The following is a 19766-nucleotide window of genomic DNA, read 5'->3' on the forward strand; positions in this document are numbered from 1 at the left end:
ACTGCAGCACCTGCTGTACTCTTAATGCACACACACGCTCTGTGGTTATTATTGAAAAATGTGAAAATCCGCTGATCAAAGCTGTGAACCAGAGCGATCTTATGACTTCATGCTGTTTGGCATGTTCAGATGATACTTGTGTCGACTGCTGACAGACTCCATCATTCGCTGCTGAATGCAAACGAGGTTAAAATCGTTCGGTCGTCTCCAGCTCATTACAGTCTCATCATGCTGGGAGTAGGAAATAAATAAACTTCCTGTTTCTCTCAGACTCGCTCCTCTCTCTGCAGAGCTGCCCCCCCCCTCCAATCATAAATCTGTGAGCCCTCCTCATCATGCACAAATGTCCTTTGATGGATGAACATTTGTCCACACAGAAAGAAGCTGTAATGGTGCCAGTTAAACTGGAATGAGCACACATCCTCCAATGAATACTGTAAATGCCATATGAATAATAAATTATCTGGCTGTGTGTGTGTGTGTGTGTGTGTGTGTGTGTGTGTGTGTGTGTGTGTGTGTGTGTGTGTGTGTGTGTGTGTGTGTGTGTGTGTGTGTGTGTGTTCAGTTTAAATTAATTCCTATGTGAACGTTTCCCAGATTGCCTCTCTTCAGTCAGATCTCCCCGCTGGCAGCAGCGGCCGCTCGGCGCTTCGTTGCTCTCAGATGAGGCTTTGATCAGCAGGAAGCAGACGCTGATGCTTTTATACTCTTTACACTAAAATCATCGTCGTCACTTATCCCTGTAAACGAAGGCCCAGCCTTCCTCCAAGACCTCAGGCTGCATATTTAGAAAAATAAGAGCATTTTAGGGAAATATGCAGCTCTGCTCTCAGGTGGAAAACATGTCGTGTGATTAATTATAAACCCCTCGAATAGCCATAACAGTGACGTCATCATTCGTCAGAGTGATGCGTTATTACAACATATTTACAGTCAACACACGTATGAAACATGTGCCTCAAATTTAGAGTAACGATTTTGGTTTCTTTGGTCGACGTTGTCTGAAGAGATCGTAATGAAAATGTAACAACTTTCACAATCAGACCAAGGACGCCCCGTATGCTCCGAGCCTGTCGGACAGTTTGTTACTGCGTTTATAGAATAATTATGAAGCTGAGCATATGACCACAGCGCTCACGTGAAAATTATAAGGACTCCCGCTCTCATCGTGTCCTCGTCACACACAGGTGAGCCAATCAAACATCACAATACACACTAATGTAAATCCTTTACAGCTGTTGTCCAGTGGTCCCATTTAACTTCAATATTTAATATAAAATGAACTCATAATATTCTCATTAAAAAGAATAAATGAATATTCCGGCACAGGTGAGCCTCCATATCAGAGAGTTGGCTTTCATGAGGGATTCGTTTGTTTTTCTGCAGAACATCGCCGCCTTTCACCCACATCTGTAAACCTCTGGACAGGAAAGAGGCGACCCTGTTTGTTAGTGTAACAGTGAATGAATGACAGTGCGGTCAGGGCCGATGTTTGAGTCGGGGTGTGTGTGTGCCTCTGTGAGAGCAACAAACCAACCAACCCTGCTGTAACGTTTCCTCAGACACACCTTCACGGCCAGGCTTCCTGCAGACAGCAGCCACCCGGCTTCAGTGGGATAGACACAGCACACATATTTTATCCAAGTCTGATTTTTGTAATATTCCATGAAATATATAAAAGGTTTTTAATTTTCCGTAATATGTATGGAAAAGCTCAAATTATTGTAAAAAAAGAGCTGTTGCTCACAGAGCCTTTAAAGCATGAATCTGCTCATTAACAGCATTAAATATTTGTGCAGAAAGAAACCATCCGATCGTTCACTCGCAGCTTTTTCTTGTGCCAAACATTTAGACACACGCTCTCTGCAGGTGAATCATTTATTAATCACATTATCGGGGCTGCACACTCAGGCTATGATTAGCAGCAAATCAGTGCAGCTGCTATAAATAACCACAAAGTGCTCGAGTGTGTGGGCTTGTGTTACTCATGTTGTGAGGCCATAAATCTGTTAATGAAGTCACACTGTGAGGACCGCGTCCTCTGAATGTAAGTCGTTAAGTCGATGGAGACGTGTGAGCGAGAGAGTGTGAAAAGAGATGAAGAACACAAGGATGAGATGATAGAAGGATGAGTTATTAGAGAAGAGGAGGAGCATCACTCTGCAGTAGGGCTGCCACGATTAGTCGACTATCAAAATCGTCGACGACTGATTTAATAGTCGACGCGTCGTTTGAAGCTTTGTAAGATCACAAAGGACGCAGGAATAAGTAGCAGGATTTAAGAGTGTAATAACGGACTGAAACAGAAGATGGCAGCACTGCATGTACAAGGATGCCAGCTGCCGTTAAACCCCCGAAGAAGAAGAAGCAGTGTCCCAGAATTCATAGCGCAGCCCAGCTCAGTTTCCAACAATGGCGGTAGCTAGTTAGTTTTAATGTTACTCTTATTATTCTTTCTGGGTCACAAAATAAACGTTTGACATATTTTCAGGCGAGAATGTAGCTGTGTAAACCTCAAATATCGGCTCAGTTTATCATTATCAAGACACCACATATTTTCAAAAGCGCTCCGACGTTTTCCACTAGCTCGATAGCGAGCCGGGGGCTAGGTCACTAGAGCCGTGAGAACACCGGACTCCCGGCAGATCGTTTTCAAACCCACCGCCGCTACTCAGGTTAAACATGATATATGAGTCACTTAGATAACTTGAAAATGTTATTGTTTGGCTTTTTTTAGTATTTTATTTGTTCCTGAGTAAATCGGTTTGGCTGAGATTAAAGTTATAGTTTTTACACAGCTGAATAAACGTCAAGCAGACAGCTGATTATCAGAAGTGTGAGATGCTCGAGAATTTACTCCAGTGTCCTGTTATATTTTAGATAGCAAGGAGTTTATTAAACTTCACCGAAACAATCTGCAAATTTCATTTAAATTTAATAAACGATCATCTTGTCTTTATTTTTAGTTAGCACAGACCTTACACACTTAAAGCTGTAAGCTAGTGATAGTTATATAAGAGCAGATGCTGCTGGTGCAATCCGGTTGTTCAGTCTGACGTCACTAGCCGTGTCTGGGTCTAAACTCCGCTGCAGGTCCATATATCAAACGATCACTATGGCATTACTGAGAGTTGAAAAACTGTCTCAAGTCTTTCATCTTTAATAAAATGATCAGCGTTCTGCTCTACCAGGTGTAACAATTGAGTTTAACATCCAGGCATCCATGAAAACGGAATTTATGACATTTAACGGAGTTAGAAGTTAGCAGGGAGTTAGCTCGCTAGCTTCTATCTAAATACAATATAGCATGTCCTGACTGCCGGGTTTTGGAAACAAATTAAAACGTACAGCTCTGTTATCACTTCCAACATAAATGAAGACAGAAAACTAAACAGCAGTGACGTTTGTAGGGTTACTGAAGTTGGGCTAGCTGGTATATAATGATGTGCTACGTGACCGCTAGCGACACAGCTATGTTAGCATAATATAAACAAGCTAACTTTTTTCCCACTGGATAAAAGTTAACGTGAGTGTTCTCGTTGGTCAGGAACAAATGTAATCGCATGGCAGGATGCTGTAAAAGGACCAAACTTCAGCCAGGAGAACAACTGAGATAATCCATCCACAATACGAGGTTAGTCATTCATATACTGCTGCATGGGCTGGGCTGTAGTTACATCCTAAGGTTTTAAAAACTGAGCTTAAATAAATGATTAGTGGTAATAAAAGCCGAGGGAGGTCAGCAGGGATCACTGACTGTTTTAGGAGCTTTTTGAGATCAAATAGAAGAAAATACAAAACATTAAACATGTTAACAACACAAAAGCCATATTAAACGCAGACTACTTTAGACCCGGAAGTAGGATTCGTCACGTCATCACTTAACGACCGGATAAGCTGTACATTTTACGTCCAATGGATGATGATCTGATTAGTCGACTATCAAAATAATTGTTTGTGGCAGCCCTACACTGCAGACACGGAAACAAGTCGTCACAAAGCCCAGTTTTAGTTTTAACGATGCTCATCTTTCATTAAGAGTCTGTAGACAAACCTGGAGACAGTCCTGTGAGCCTGTGTGTGTGGTTTTAGGTTCCAGGTCAGAGGTCAGCGTGTGTGTGCTGCTGTTTAACTCAGTCCCAGCGTGCTGCGTGCTAACCATGTTACTTTAACTAAAAACAAGCTGACTGTACCTTTAAGGAACATTAACCCTGGCTTCATTGTTTACATCTGAAGCTTGTGTCACTCTGTGGCTCTGATTGGAGGTTTCACATAACAGTGAAGGATATTCCCCCGTCTGTGAGTGCTGCACATTTATGTGGTGATTTTCTTATTTTTAGACCAGCCTGCTTTTCTCTAATACTTTGTAAATTAGTCATCCGGCCCATAACAGCCTTCTTTGACCTTCTGTTCAGACTCATGGGTGTGAAAGGATGTGAGAGAGAATTCATTTCTACTGAGTAGAAATGAATTCTACTCGCCTCTGTCAGTGCGCCCCAGGGCAGCTGTGGCTACAATGTAGCTTGCTATCGCCAGTGTGTGAATGTGTGTGTGAATGGGTGAATGACTGAATGTAGTGTAAAGCGCTTTGGGGTCCTTAAGGACTAGAAAAGCGCTATACAAATGCAGGCCATTTGACCATTTACCAGTATAAACTCTGTAGCTGTACACACACACACACACGCTCGGTTTTATCAAATGTCAGTGAGATAAAGAGTAGAGTATAAATACGACAAAAAACCAAAGAAGAAGACGTCTGGAAGTTGTCGGGTATCATCCAGTAGAGACGGGTGTTCAGGTGTGTGTGTGTGTGTGTGTGTGACCTTGGCTCCACAGTTGTCATGCTCAGACCTCAGCTTCCCTGCCCTTGGCAATACGGTTGTTATAGCAACCGCGGCAGCTTGCAGGCTCATTGGCTGGCAGGTTGAGAAGGAACGTCTGAGCGTGTGTGTGCGTGTGTGTGTGCGTGTGTGTGTGTGTGTGTGTGTGTGTGTGTGTGTGTGTGTGTGCGTGCGTGTGCGTGTGTGTGTGTGTGTGTGTGTGTGGAGAGAGATACCATCTCTGAGATCAATGGAGCTTCGTGGCCGACACACCTGTTCTATTTCTGCTTCTATTATTTCATACACGGCTGCTCCGTGTGTCACACACCTCTGCATGCACTGACCTTTCCGAACTACACACACAGACTCACACACACACAGGTCTCAGGTTAAGCTACAGGTACCACAGTGCAGTGAGCGTGCTGGTTGAACATCAGCCCCTGTGAGTAAATCTGTTCGTACTATTATTATTATTGCTGTTCCTCCAGATGCTCATGTTTATCCTCTGAACCAGCACACGGAGACACAATAACATCCTGATTTCATAAAAATGTAAACGCACCAGAAATGGGAGCAGTTTATTTTGACCCATCGACCCCGGGAGCTGAGGCTGGGTAAAAAGGAGCGTCAACAATTAAATGTTCAACTTTTACAAATATTGTCCTCATGTTCAGCTCTATCTTACCATCACAGTTCAAAATAAGCCTTCTTTTTATCAGACTGAAACAAGCCTCCCCTCAGAAATCCAGTTTTCCTCTTACTGACAGCAGGATAAGGACGGTGTTCCCACATTTATCCAGCCATGTTTTTCAGCTCCTGTGGGATCGCGTGCCATCTCCATCCCAGCAGGCTAAAACTGCCCAGCCCGCCTCACTGTGCTGATTGGCTGACAGCAGCAGCAAAATGGATCCATGAGTGTCACACACCGGATCTGAGAGGACGGACAGTTTTGTCCGTCCTCTCAAACAGGAGACAGAAAATAAACTGGTGTCTGTGAGGTCACAGTGAGGAGACTCGGCGAAGGTCACGAAACACGACCTTTACAACAATAACAGAGCATGAGACTGTGTGTGTGTGTGTGTGTGTGTGTGTGTGTGTGTGTGTGTGTGTGTGTGTGTGTGTGCTGATAATGATGCCATTAAAGCAGCAGGTGTATTTATAGCGCTGTCTGCAAAGGAGAACATTGACCCTCTGAACGGGAGACGAAGAACGATCCTCCCGCGCCGATCGGCGCATCGGGCGACAAGAGAACGCCATCGAACTCGGTCCATCGCGGCAGTTGCTGCTTCATCCCATGACAGCTTGGCCGAGCGTGAATCTTCAAGGAACGTACTCCTCCAAGTTATTTTGGGTCTTCCTCGCCGTCTCTTTCCATTCCTCGGGTTCCACAGAACCGCGACACGGGTGGGTCTCGGGTCCGGTAGCCGAAGGATGTGAGCGGCGAATCTGAAACGGCGCTTGGTGACTTGGACGTGGAGCGGCTTCCTCGTTAGTAACGCGATCCCGATATGTGATCTTGAGCAGCCGTCGAAGGCAACGCTGTTGGAAGATGTCGAAATCATTGTTGGGTCTGCGCCTCGCAGGCCTCGCTGGTTCAAAGACTCATCACCCGTGAAGAAAGAAAGACAAACAGCTCAACTTGCTAGCAAAGGGAGCCTGGTCAGATCCTCAGAGCAGCAGTGTGTGTGTGTGCATGTGGGTGTTTTTGTGTGACTTCCTGCTGATCGCAAAGGGTCACCTCCCCTCACCCTGCATATGACTCAACCCCTTTTTAACAGTCTCACCACACAGAAGCACAGGTGAGGCCATAAAGGGCAGGAAGTAAAACATCCTCCCTAAATAAGGACCAGAAGCTTACATGCAGTGTGCTGTTACCCTCGATGTGGGGAACAGAAAAATCTCTAAACATACAGGTTAAAACAAGGTTTACAGATTTAAGCACAACAACGACAGCATTTAACATTTCACTCTAACATTCATTAAAAAGTTTATTTCTACATGTTTATGATGATTCATCACTTCTACCACTGTGTGACACCAAATCCATCACGTAAAGCTGCGAGTGACGAATCGGTTCCAACATTAAATCTTTAAAATGATGTAAAAACGCTGCCACAGTCACTGCTGTGATGTTCGTGCGTGTGTTGTAGTTTTAAAGCAGCTCTTTGTTTGCCTGAGTAAAGTTTTGAGTGCTCCTTTACTCCTGCGTATACCTTATAGCCATATGTTCTCTGATTGGTCGTCTGTGTTATTACCTGTCTCCTCCCCTCCGTCCTTTGTCTTTCTAACGTCTCCGCCTCTTTCCTCCCTTCAGCCTGGCGCTGCACCCGGAGCGCTCCCTGGTGGCGACGGGTCAGGTGGGCAAGGATCCGTATGTGTGTGTGTGGGACACCTTCACCGCCCAGACCGTGTCACTGCTGCGTGACGGACACACACACGGCATCGCCTGCCTCGCATTCAGCGCTGATGGACAGGTGACGCGCACACACACACACACACACACACACACACACACACACACACACACACACACACACACACAGTCTAAGACTATGATTTTTAAAGATAAGGCTGGAATCAAATGTAAATTTTCTGGAAACTCTTTAGTTTTCATGTGAATGAATGAGCTGCATTAATAATTAATAATCCACCTTAAATCTACAGCATGCAGTGTAATGTAATCTTCAACACTGAGACCCTGCAGCTGGTGGGATCATTTCTATGTGAAGGATTTTGACAAAGATTTGACATTTATGCTGAACACAAACACATCCAGCATAAAAAGCATGAACGATGAAAGTCCTGCATTATTCTTAATGAGCACCAGGGGGCGACAGCAACAAGATTTCTGCTCCTTTAGAAGTGCGACACTTTGCGTCACACTGAGTAAAACATTAGAAATAAGGACCATCCAGCCCGCGCTCGCTGCACTCTCAGGCTTCGTGACATCTTTGATACCGTCTGTGGTTTTGAGTAAATAAGCCCGTGTGGCCCAGTGGGAATCTGTGGTCCACATAAACGCCGTCATCGGTGCTGTCGACTGATATTATTGCTTAGTAACAGGACTTGAGGCCCGTTTTTTGGGTTTACTGGGACCCAGATTATGACTCTGCCCGTGGGGCCCTCATGATGCTTGATGTGACGATAAGCAGACCTCTGAGGCTGAATGTGTCCTGGCGGCTTTTGTCAGATGAGTTTTGAAATTTCCGCTTTAGAAACGTGACAAAGATTTAGTCGTCCATCAGGGCTGTGGGCAGTAAATTTTTCTGCAGAGATAATGAAGCATTATGAAGTTTATCGGGGTCAGTCAAAGCCCAATAATCAATCTGTGTGTGTGTGTGTGTCCTGCATCAACCCAAAGGTCATAGAAGAATGACTCGGTGAGAGGAAGGAGGGGCAGGAAAAGGGCAGAGTGAGCTGAGAGGATGATGATAAAAGTAATGACATCATCCATCACTTTGGTTCAGTAACTTACAGTCAAAGGTGGAAAATGAGTGCGGTGCAACCCACCTGTCCTAAACTCACACACAGCATCAACCTCACATCATTTTCTCTACAGCTGCATCGATTTACCGCAGGTCGCTCTGTCAGAGGCGAGCACGCCTGGTCTTCAGACTCTGGCACGATGCACTTTGATTCTTTGGAAGAAGAACGCAGACATCGCGCTAAAGTTCGTGTCAGACCCTTGTGTCCTCACAGGGCTCCTCTCTGTGTCAATCAGCACAGTTATTAATGCTTTGTGTGCGACCCCATCGTGCTGCTGAAACACCTCTGAGGACTCCACAAACATCTGCAGGTGCTCCGTAGTATCGCACACCGACGATGGTAGCAGCTGCGACGTGACGCCTCTGTGGACGGGACTTGTTTTTCCTGCACATCCCACCTGCCTGGTTGGATTTCTGGGAAGTCCAATTGGAAAGCTTCCTCGAACTCTTCATCGTGCTCCTCAAACCCTTTCTGAGAACAGAGCAGAGCTTATTAACAGATGGACATCCTCTGTAATGGCCAGCAGGGGGCGGCTGGCTTCAGTGAGCGCTCTCCTGATCAGTTTATGGTCTCAGTCGCTGCTTTCGAGTCTTTTCAAGTCAACATCATATTAATTTAGGAAATTATCCTCCGGTTTGAGTGAGGCAGGACCAGAGAGCGGGACAGGGTTAAAGGTCAGCCCCAAGTCACGGCTGGTTTCAACACACTGAGAAACAATCAACCTCGTTACCGATGACTTTGTCAGTATTTTAAAGGAGCTCCTGAAAATCAAAACCTGATTCAAATTTGACCGACGGCTGATTAAAGATCGTCTTCTCGGGCGCGTCGGGTCGGAGAAACGTCGAGCGCTCGTTCTGTGACGTGTTTCTGTCATAACCAGCAGTTAATGTTGCAGTAGATCAGAATATGAACAGCCGTCCATCCTGTGGCTGATTGTACGTTTGCAGTCTGAATATTGAGGCACGTGTAGCCTTTAGCAGACATTGTGATTAACACCTCGGTGCACAAGCTCGATTCATGACGTGCTTTGGTCAACAGGAAGAGCAACAGTAGCAGGAGATGGTCTGCTTTAAGGCGTGGCTGATCAGTGCCGTCCTCAGTGTGATGCTTTTATTAAAACAGCGTTATTATTCCTTATACTGTGGAAGATGAGCTCTCTAAACACCGGTGGGTTTTTCCTCTCGTCTCCGTGACGTGCAGTTTTAATAAAGATGCCTTTCACTCATTGCAGTCGCATATCTCCTGCTCCAGTGCTGGATGTTCACAGCCAATCAGAAGAACATTGTCTTAGAGAGGGGAGGAGTTACAACTGCTGCACTGAGGCTCATGAGATAAAGAAGGATTACTTTGAACTGTGAATCATGCAAAGCTGCTGAAGGACATCAGCTGACTCTGAAACCTGAAAATGGGTCAAGATCAAGTCCAGGTTCAGATTTCTGGCTTTTGTAAATGTGAATATTAAAGCACGTTGCTCCTGAAGCATTGGTTGCTTTCTGCGATCACATGTAGACTCGTACGTGTAGTGACGTTCGTGTCCTCGTGCTTCCTGGACTTTTTTTAGTCCGATCAGATTCCCAGGAGCTGTAATCCAGGAAGCAGACGCTCCATTTGTTCTGCCATTGACTGTCTCGTTCTGCTCCTGACCTAAATGTAGTACGGGATGTGCACGCACATCTCTCTGCATGTTTGATTTCACTCATCTGTGTGTGTGTGTGCGTGTGTGTGTGTGTGTGTGTGTGTGCGTGTGCGTGTGTGTGTGTGTGTGTGTGTGCAGCCTGAGCAAATAGTTCCCTCTCAGCCACCTGGAGTGCTGGAGTTGCTTTTATACGCCTCCTTTTCCCTCCCGCTGACTCCACCGTGACTCATTTAGCAAACAAACCTGGTGGAGTCGCTCTGAGTTTACCGGCAGCGCCGCGTCTGACGGCAGCGCCACAGACGCCAAACTCGGTGTCGTGTCAACACGTTAGAATAACTTCTAACGAATGCTTCCCCCAGTCCCTGCAGGTCCCTCCCGTCGTGTCAGCCTGCGGCTGGGAAAATGAAACGCGTCACAAACCAACATATGAAATAACCCTGGGTGTGAGTGGGCGGCGTGCGCGGTAAATAAACTGTTTCTCAGCAACTGATGCTGAAATAAGAAAATCAATAGAGCTGTAAAGAGCGAAATCATAAATAACAGCAGCTTAGAGTCAGACCCGCCTTCACTCACAGAGTACATGATGATGGTGCTGACGGGTTTATCAGCTCTGTTCACGTGCAGCTCAGCTTAAAAAATACCCGAATACCTGAAGGTGGGCGTGGACCCGGAGCTGAGGACCATCTTCATCGACCATCTCAGACGTGCTCTCGCTGTCCTCTTTCTGCCGTTTGGTGGCGTTTCTGTGCGTTAGGGAGCGTCAACATGAAAACACCTTAACCATCATCCTCCAGCTCTCCTGTGCTCCACAGCTCCGTAGCCACCCGCCATCGTTATCTGTCGACGGCCCAACATCGCTTCACTAATGATGAGATTTCCATCCAAACGTCCTTCAGTCTGAAGACGGTTCGTCATCTTTGGAATTTAAACATATAGAAATGAAAGCAGTGTTGTCTGCAGGGCGGAGCCACACTGTGGGGGGGGCTAACTTTAACTTCCAGGTGTTTTACAGGAAGTGAGGCGTTCCTGTCAAAGCGATTGTGAAAGAAGAACTAATCATTTGATTTGGGTCGAGCATTAAAAGAGAGAGCGGTAAAGGTCGGCTGAATAATACAGCACCCATCGTGCACGTCAACATATTTATTATAAGATAAGGACTCGTGCACGCCACGATGTGGCTGACGAGTGTTTACGATGTACGATGAGACAATCTTCTTCTGCAAAATCACCTTTAAATTCAAACGACTTCTAATTCCTGACGGTGGGATTATTTCCTCCTGATTCTCGTGTATTTACAGGAAAACACTGTAAGTTAAATAAAATGAAATTCCATTAACCTCTTAAGCCCCAAACCTACCTGACCTTTTGCCCCCGTATCAGGGGCGTTGGGGCTTAAGCAGTTAATTAGGAATTCTGCTCTTAGTCCTGTTAATAAGTGTTAGCAGTGACCTGGCCTGGTCCTTGCTGTCAGCTCCTGACGGACTCAGTGAAGACACTAAAAACCTGTTTTTTACTTTGGTTTTGATTTGTGATTCTAACCGTGGAGCCTGGAAAAGCTGAAGTCTTTGTGAGCGTCACAGCAGGACGACTCTGGAAGGTCTGATGCTGAAAACACATCAAACGTTTGCTGGAAAACCAGATCTGAAGGTGTCGTTGAGGTCAGACGGTGATGAAACTGCCAATAAGCTGCACTGGTTCTGGTTTCTGTGGACGTGAGTGATATTAATGAAAACGCTGTCGCTGCTGCTGAGCTGTGAGGCGACTCTGTGAATGCTGAGCCAGCAGTTTCTGCCCCTGGCACTGACTTTGGATGACTGAACATCTCAGGCTAAATCAAAATAAACACACAATCAATAAAATAATCATAACTCCAGCTTAATAATAAATCAAGTGTGCAGGCTGTGGCTGATTTATTGAGGACTGCTGTGAAGCTGAATCCTTTATGATCTGCTGAGTCTTTGATCACTGAAGGAGCGCAGACGTCTGTTTGCGCAGCAGCTCGACGCTCCTTTCAGGTATTCTTCCCGTTAACCTTTCAATTCAATTCAATTCAATTTTATTTATATAGCGCCAAATCACAACAAAAGTCGCCTCAAGGCGCTTCATAGATACAGAGGAAACCCCAACAATCATATGACCCCCTGTGAGCAGCACTTTGGCGACAGTGGGAAGGAAAAACTCCCTTTTAACAGGAAGAAACCTCCGGCAGAACCAGGCTCAGGGAGGGGCGGGGCCATCTGCTGTGATTGGTTGGGGTGAGAGAAGGAAGACAGGATAAAGACACGCTGTGGAAGAGAGACAGAGATTAATAACAGATATGATTCAATGCAGAGAGGTCTGTTAACACATAGTGAGTGAGGAAGGTGACTGGAAAGGAAAAACTCAGTGCATCATGGGAATCCCCGGCAGCCTACGTCTATTGCAGCATAACTAAGGGAGGATTCAGGGTCACCTGGTCCAGCCCTAACTATATGCTTTAGCAAAAAGGAAAGTTTGAAGCCTAATCTTGAAAGTAGAGATAGTGTCTGTCTCCTGAATCCAAACTGGAAGCTGGTTCCACAGAAGAGGGGCCTGAAAACTGAAGGCTCTGCCTCCCATTCTACTTTTAAATACTCTAGGAACAACAAGTAGGCCTGCAGAGCGAGAGCGAAGTGCTCTAATAGGCTGATATGGTACTACAAGGTCATTAAGATAAGATGGGGCCTGATTATTTAAGACCTTGTATGTGAGGAGCAGGATTTTGAATTCTGGATTTAACAGGAAGCCAAAACAGGAGAAATCTGCTCTCTCTTTCTAGTCCCTGTCAGGACTCTTGCTGCAGCATTTTGGATCAGCTGAAGGCTTTTCAGGGAGTTTTTAGGACTTCCTGATAATAATGAATTACAGTCGTCCAGCCTGGAAGTAATAAATGCATGAACTAGTTTTTCAGCGTCACTCTGAGACAGGATATTTCTAATTTTAGAGATGTTGCGCAAATGGAAGAAAGCAGTCTGATATATTTGTTTAATATGTGCGTTGAAGGACATGTCCTGGTCAAACATGACTCCAAGGTTCCTCACAGTGTTACTGGAGGCCAAGGTAATGCCATCCAGAGTAAGAATCTGCTTAGATACCATATTTCTAAGCTTTTCAGGGCCGAGTACAATAACCTCAGTTTTATCTGAATTAAGAAGCAGAAAGTTAGCGGCCATCCAGGTCTTTATGTCTTTAAGACATTCCTGCAGTTTGACCTCAGCCTTTCCAAGCAAACCTTTGAAAACGCTTTAAAGGTTTGGTCGTTAGAAATAAACTTGAGTTCATCTGAAATGTTGCAGAGTTGCTATATTTACACTTACAAACACGTCACATGAGCGTCAGGCTAATCGAGCAGGGAGCCCCGCCCTCTGTCAGCTTGGATTAAGCTTTTGCACGTATGAAGCAGATGAGCTGTCAGATTTCTGCACGTTCAGCCTCTTTTTTAAATTGTTTGTAGACATTTTGGATGCGTAACCGTCCTCGTCTCTCCTCCGCAGCGGCTGGCCTCGGTCGGCCTGGACGCCAAGAACACGGTGTGTATCTGGGAGTGGAAGAGAGGGAAGATCCTGGCCACGGCCACGGGACACTCGGACAGGGTGAGAGCGTGCACCAATCAGCTTCCTCTGCAGTTAAGCCTCGCCGCTTGCCGCCGTCTGGCAAAGCCTCTGGGCGGTGCCGTCTGAGCGGGACAGAAAATCAGCGTGAAGCACCACACACCAATCAGATCTCAATAAAAAATCTTTTACAGAGTTTGAAAGTGTTTCCTTCTCATCGTACTTCCACTGTGCATGCACGCGTTTTCACATAAACCCGATAACGGACGTTTCTTCTGTTCTCCAGATCTTTGACATCTGCTGGGATCCGTTTCAGCAAAGCCGCCTGGTGAGCTGCGGCGTGAAGCACATCAAGGTAACGCAGAAATCGTGGTTTTGTGCTCGTCTCCAGAAATGTGGAAGTAAAATGTAACGTATTCCTCCTACCCAGAAATATGACTGGTCAGCACATTGACCTTCTCCACCTTCATGTAGCCGCTTAGTTTCACTCGAGGTAATAAAATAGTTCCTCTGAACGCCCGTCATTAAATATCTCTAACGAGCCGAGAAGGAAGCAGATATAAAAGCTGGAGACAACTCCCAGCTCAGCTTCTCTCATCCAATCAGAGTCCAGTCCAGATATCAAAAAGCACCTTTACATGGTTCACTGCTGTGGATTTAAATACAAGACAAATCCAGGACAATTTAGATTGTTTTTTCTTTTTTATTTGCTGTTTTGAACACAAACACGACCAAAGCGTGCTCGGTGAGTTGGTGGAGATCACTCTTCCCCAGCCTGCTGGAGCCTCCTTCCCAGTGCTCTCAGTGTTCTCCTCAGTGGTATGCGCGGTAACCCTCTCGCAGGTGCGTCCTCGGCACTCTCTGTTTGGGTTCCTTGTTCCCTCCGCAGACCCCTTTCTCTCGCATCTCCGTCACTTTCTCTCGCATCTCCGTCACTTTCTCTCGCGTCTCCGTCACTTTCTCTCGCGTCTCCGTCACTTTCTCTCGTGTCTCCGTCACTTTCTCTCGCGTCTCCGTCACTTTCTCTCGTGTCTCCGTCACTTTCTCTCGCGTCTCCGTCACTTTCTCTCGGGTCTCCGTCACTTTCTCTCGCATCTCCGTCACTTTCTGTCGTGTCTCCATCGCTCTCCAGAAACTCTTCCATGAAGCGGTCTAAAACCGGAAAGCCATCCTCCATGAAATGTTCAATGATGCTCATCACATCTTCACGTAGCTTTTCCAACGCCTCTGGCCTGTAGATTCCATGAATGGTGGCCACTTCATGACTGGCTTTAGCGTCCTTAGCCCCGTTTTTCTTTTTAGGCTTGTGTTTCAGGTCGTGGTCCATGTTTGCTTCTGTGTTTGTGAAGAAGTAAGCTCAGGTGTGTTTAGTTTTAAACTCTGCAGAGGGAACTGCGATGTAGCCGTTGTCAAGGTGATCATTGGTTCTTATGCAGACAGGGAGGGCGGCAGATTTTCATAGCATAACTTTAACCTTTCACATGCTCACTGTGGTGGTCTGAGCTGAATTTGTTGGGACATCTTGTGCTGACACAGTAAAACATGCTGTGCTTCATAAATTAGAGTCAGAAAGAAGGAAAAGGGAGGGCTTGTTTTAGGGCGGGGCTACTGTGTGATTGACACTTCTGGTGCCCGTTGGTCTTTCAGTTAGCCCCTCCCCTCACTCTTTACATGTGCTTTTGAAACTAAGTCCATCGTTAATCTGCGTCTAGGACGCAGATCTGGCCTCGAACAGTAAGAAGGTGTCTCCCCGTCTCCTTCCTGACCGCCTCCGTTTGTGTTCGCAGTTCTGGTCCCTGTGCGGTAACGCTCTCACACCAAAGCGGGGGATTTTCGGGAAGACGGGCGACCTGCAGACCATCTTGTGTGTGGCCTCGGCTAAAGATGACATCACGTACTCCGGGGCGCTTAACGGAGACATTTACGTCTGGAAGGGACTCAACCTGATCCGAACGGTCCAGTCCGCCCACAGCGTGAGTCTCACCTCTGCTTCCCGTCGCAGCAGAAGGCCAGCGTGACACTCGTCTGCACGTCTGGCTGACGTGGGTCCATCGTTGCTTCATTGTGTGGATGCGTGTGTGTTCTCAGGCCGGTATCTTCAGCATGTATTCCTGCGAGGAGGGCTTCGCCACGGGCGGCAGAGACGGCTGCATCCGACTGTGGGACGTCGACTTCAAACCCATCACTAAGATCGACCTGCGAGAGGCCGAGCAGGGATACAAAGGTACGGTCACGGGGTCACCGCAGGTCATTACAGCAGCAAAGGTGACAGTGTTGCATCACACAGGTGCACACAGGGACGAGGTCTCAGCTTCTAACACAATTTAACAGAAAAGGTTTGTTTGAGGCTGCAAAGTTAAGGTACGGAGAGGGGCTCAGGTGGGAGGGAGGGGCTCAGGTGGGAGGGAGGGGCGGGTTTATCTCTATTCTAAACAATGAGGAGGAACGGTCCTTACATCCCGACGGTTCTTTGTCAGCTGAAGGTTTTAAAATGACCTGATTTTCTTTGAGGAGGTTTCTCATCTTTATTTGACCTGATTCAGCTCAAATCCAGAGGTGGTGGCTGTTTGAACCCCTCGCCTCCCCCTCCTCTGAAATGTCGCTGCCCAGCAGGAGGTGCAGACGTACGCTCTTCCTTCAGGAGCAGCTCGAGGGCGAGCCATTAATCCCACCGCCTCCTTTTAAAATCTCCTCTCTGAAGATTTTGAGGAAGAAGTTAAAAAGGAAGAAAAGATGAAAGGAAGGAGGCAAAAGTTTTGTCAGTTTGAAACGAGTTCTCCTCTTTAACACATCTCTGCTGCAGACACGATGGAGCTTCTGATTAACCGTCAAAGTTCATCTCCTCAAAAACATCCTGAAACCAGTCGCTGTGACATCTGTGGACAGGAAATGTGGGAGCATCCTGCTCTAGGACAGCTTTGCATGATTCTCCTTGTTTCTTATAACGCTCAACGGTTTGAATCCGTCCGAGTTCTGACATTGACCGACGTGACCCAACAGATACAAACCTGCCATCTCATGGTGGATTAGTCTGAAAGGCTGCTAATATATCGGCGCCTAAAAATGTTGGAGTTCCACGCCCGATGAGACGACGAGCCCGTCCTCTTCGCCTCTCGCTGCTCTGTACGTGGTCAGGAAGTCGGTTTGTTTCTGCTTCCTTCTCCTCTCTCGCGGTGCGCCGCGCTCTTCCTGCGTCTGAAGCTGAAGAAAAAATAATCGTTCCCAGTTATTTCCCACGTGCCTCACAAACTCCTCTGCTGTCGGCCTGTTTTGGCTGCTGAACCTCCGGAGTTTCTAACAACATTACAGGAAAACATCACATGCTGAGCGATGCCATCAGCCACAGCAGATGCTCTTAATTGGCGAGCGCTGAGCTGCTGAGCAGCCCTGCTAATTACATTTCCGATGGTGGAAAAAAGCAGTTTTAGCAGCAAAACTTTAAAAAAACACGAAGGTTGAAGCCGAGCTGAGTCAGCAGGTTGAACTACATTCACAAAGTCCAGATCTCCCTCTGATCAGACACCTCCTGCGCTCCTCCTGGGGGTGTTCTGAACTGAGATGAATGATGTGAGTGTCCACGTGTCTCTGCTGTAGTGCAGGTGTGCGTTTCAGTCGAACCGGATTCTTTTCCTAAAACTAACCGAATCATTTTTGGTGCTTTTAAAGTGAAAATAAAAAACGAAGCAGTCCAGAGGTTCATGGAGCTCCGTCCACCCTCACCTGGCTGCACCGCCACCTCTCCAGCCTCCAGCAGCCAGCGACAGCGGAGCTCGTCTTCATTTATTTAGTGGATTTAACCACCGAGTTCATCAAGACCGAGGACCTGCTTCCTCTGCAGCGCTGTCGTCTTCCATTTTTATCCTCCTGTTTGCTTCTTTTCCTCTCCACTGGTTTTATTTTTGTCTTTCTCCTGATGTTTTGACAGTTTTGTGTCACCTTACCTTCTCCTTTCCTCTCCTCCCTCCTTCAGGTCTGTCTATTCGCAGCGTCTGCTGGCGAGCCGACCGGATCCTGGCAGGGACGCAGGACAGCGAGATCTTTGAGGTGAGGAAGAAGACGAAACCTCACGCTGTTCCCTCCCTGCGGCGACGCGTTTCAAAGAGTTTTATTTTTGTGAAGACCTCCTGCTGACACGCAGGCAACAAAATGTTCTCATTAATCAAAACTGTGAAGAGTTTCTAATGTCAGGCAGTTTTAGCAGCTCAGATCGGCACTGAAACGTGCGTGATGTGGTGCTTTAAAATGTGAAAACCTGCTCTTGAGTTGTTGTACCTGTGCAGGTGATGGTGCGGGACCGGGACAAGCCGCTGCTCATCATGCAGGGACACAGCGAGGGCGAGCTGTGGGCGCTCGACGTTCACCCCAAAAAGCCTCTGGCTGTCACCGGCAGCGACGACCGCTCCGTCAGGTCGGTGCTCTCTTTGGACTGTGAATCATGCAAAGCTACTGTGGCTGAGTGTGAAAATGGAAGCACAGAGCTGAGGCGAGCAGAGTGATACAGATCCTTACACTGAGTGCTGCTTTGGCTCTTCCTCACAAAATCACTTTGTTTTCATCTGTTATGAACAAAAACTGACAAATCTGAATCTTGAACAACCTGAAATCAGCTCATGGAGACATCATGTTGCATTTGTACCTTTCTTAAAAATATCAAAGATTATAAATTTAACTTGTTGATTACACCTCTGTGTGTGTGTGTGTGTGTGTCAGGTTGTGGAGTCTGGTGGATCACGCCCTCATCGCTCGCTGTAACATGGAGGAGGCGGTGCGCAGTGTGGCGTTCAGCGTGGACGGATCCCAGCTGGCTCTGGGCATGAAGGACGGATCCTTCACTGTGCTGAGAGTCAGGTGACACACACACACACACACAGCTCTTAATTGGTTTCCTATGTGAATGACAGATTATGTGCGTCCAGTCTTGGTGCCTGTGTACAAATTAAAGCTGTTTCTGTAAAGTGTTGATGGTTTTCTTCCTCTCTCTGTCCTGTGGTGTCCCCCAAGGCTCTAGTTTTGGCCCATTACTGCTTTCTTTACATACGTTAAAATGTCTTAAAGACCTAAAGAATAAACATGAATTTAATTTTATGTTTGTGAAAGAATAAAACAGGTTGTTATGTTTGTGCTGCCTCCGTTGGCCACTCAGCGTCATGCATCCATCAGTCTGGGACACAAACATGTGATTACTCCAGTTTTGGAGTCACTGCATTGACTTCCTGTCAGTTTTAGGCTTGATTTGATTGTTTTAAAGATTTTAAATGTGCCGGCACGGCTGCACCGGTCTGATCCTAGTCGTGTTCACGCTCCTGTCAGAGCATCGCGGCCTGCTGATCAGGTGATCGTCCATATTAGGATTTAGACTTAAAGTTAGAGCGATGGAGCTTTTTCAGCTCTTACTCCGAATCTCTGGAATATCGAATACCGTCCCATTTCACCGCCCGACCCGTTTCTACTTTTAAGATTTCTGCTTATAATCAAACTCATTTCTACTCTCTGGCCTTTAACTTGAACAAGCCTTTACGTTAAATGTGCTGTACGAACACAGTCACGCTGTTTTTGTAACGTATGCGTGTGCTGGTCTCCGCTCCTCTCAGAGACATGACTGAGGTCGTTCACATCAAGGACAGGAAGGAGGTGATCCACGAGATGAAGTTCTCGCCGGACGGCGCCTACCTCGCTGTCGGCTCCAACGATGGACTGGTGGACATCTACGCTGTCGCCCAGAGATACAAGAAGGTCGTGTTGGAGAGACAGCGAAGAAGGTTGAGATGTTAGAAGCGAAGCTAACTCCGTCTCTGACTGTCTGCAGGTTGGAGAGTGCAGCCAGTCCTCCAGTTTCATCACTCACCTGGACTGGACGCTGGACAGCAAGATCCTGCAGACCAACGACGGAGCTGGAGACCGCTTCTTCTACCGGATGCCCCGTGAGTCTCTGGGGTCGTAGGTCAAACCTGAAGCTGGGCTGATTCTGCTCATTCTCACCATCTTTTTATTCTTGGCCTCCGCCTGAGTAGCTTTGCATGATTTAGAGCTCAGAATAATCCTTCTTCATCTTACACTGGGCCTACAAAACCTAAACCAACATTGAAAGCGTTAAAGTGACAAAGTGAAATAAAACCAGCAGAAATAAACTGAGTTTAAAGTGAACCCTGTGACGCCGACTCCATGCTCTCGTATCTTTGTGAATATGCTGTCGTGCTGTTTTTGCAGAATGCTGATGTTTAAAAAAAAGTTGGAGCCATGTCAGCATCCATTCTT

At 46.7% G+C, this 19766-nt stretch overlaps 1 protein-coding gene across 4 annotated transcripts in view; it reads left to right on the forward strand.

Moving 5' to 3' along the window:
• LOC113034728 (echinoderm microtubule-associated protein-like 6) overlaps positions 1 to 19766 on the forward strand; it is a 66652-nt gene that overhangs the window by 18202 nt on the left and 28684 nt on the right. For all 4 annotated transcript variants that reach the window (XM_026189689.1, XM_026189691.1, XM_026189692.1 and 1 more), the window contains exons 2-11: positions 7135 to 7294; positions 13455 to 13553; positions 13798 to 13866; positions 15299 to 15484; positions 15600 to 15735; positions 17482 to 17555; positions 17792 to 17919; positions 18222 to 18359; positions 19103 to 19244; positions 19318 to 19432. In XM_026189689.1, the coding sequence (XP_026045474.1) occupies positions 7135 to 7294; positions 13455 to 13553; positions 13798 to 13866; positions 15299 to 15484; positions 15600 to 15735; positions 17482 to 17555; positions 17792 to 17919; positions 18222 to 18359; positions 19103 to 19244; positions 19318 to 19432 (1247 nt within the window). The remainder of the gene's footprint in view (positions 1 to 7134; positions 7295 to 13454; positions 13554 to 13797; positions 13867 to 15298; positions 15485 to 15599; positions 15736 to 17481; positions 17556 to 17791; positions 17920 to 18221; positions 18360 to 19102; positions 19245 to 19317; positions 19433 to 19766) is intronic.

The sequence above is a fragment of the Astatotilapia calliptera genome, chromosome 13, assembly GCF_900246225.1.
Source record: "Astatotilapia calliptera chromosome 13, fAstCal1.2, whole genome shotgun sequence".
In the NCBI taxonomy this organism is placed as follows: domain Eukaryota; kingdom Metazoa; phylum Chordata; class Actinopteri; order Cichliformes; family Cichlidae; genus Astatotilapia; species Astatotilapia calliptera.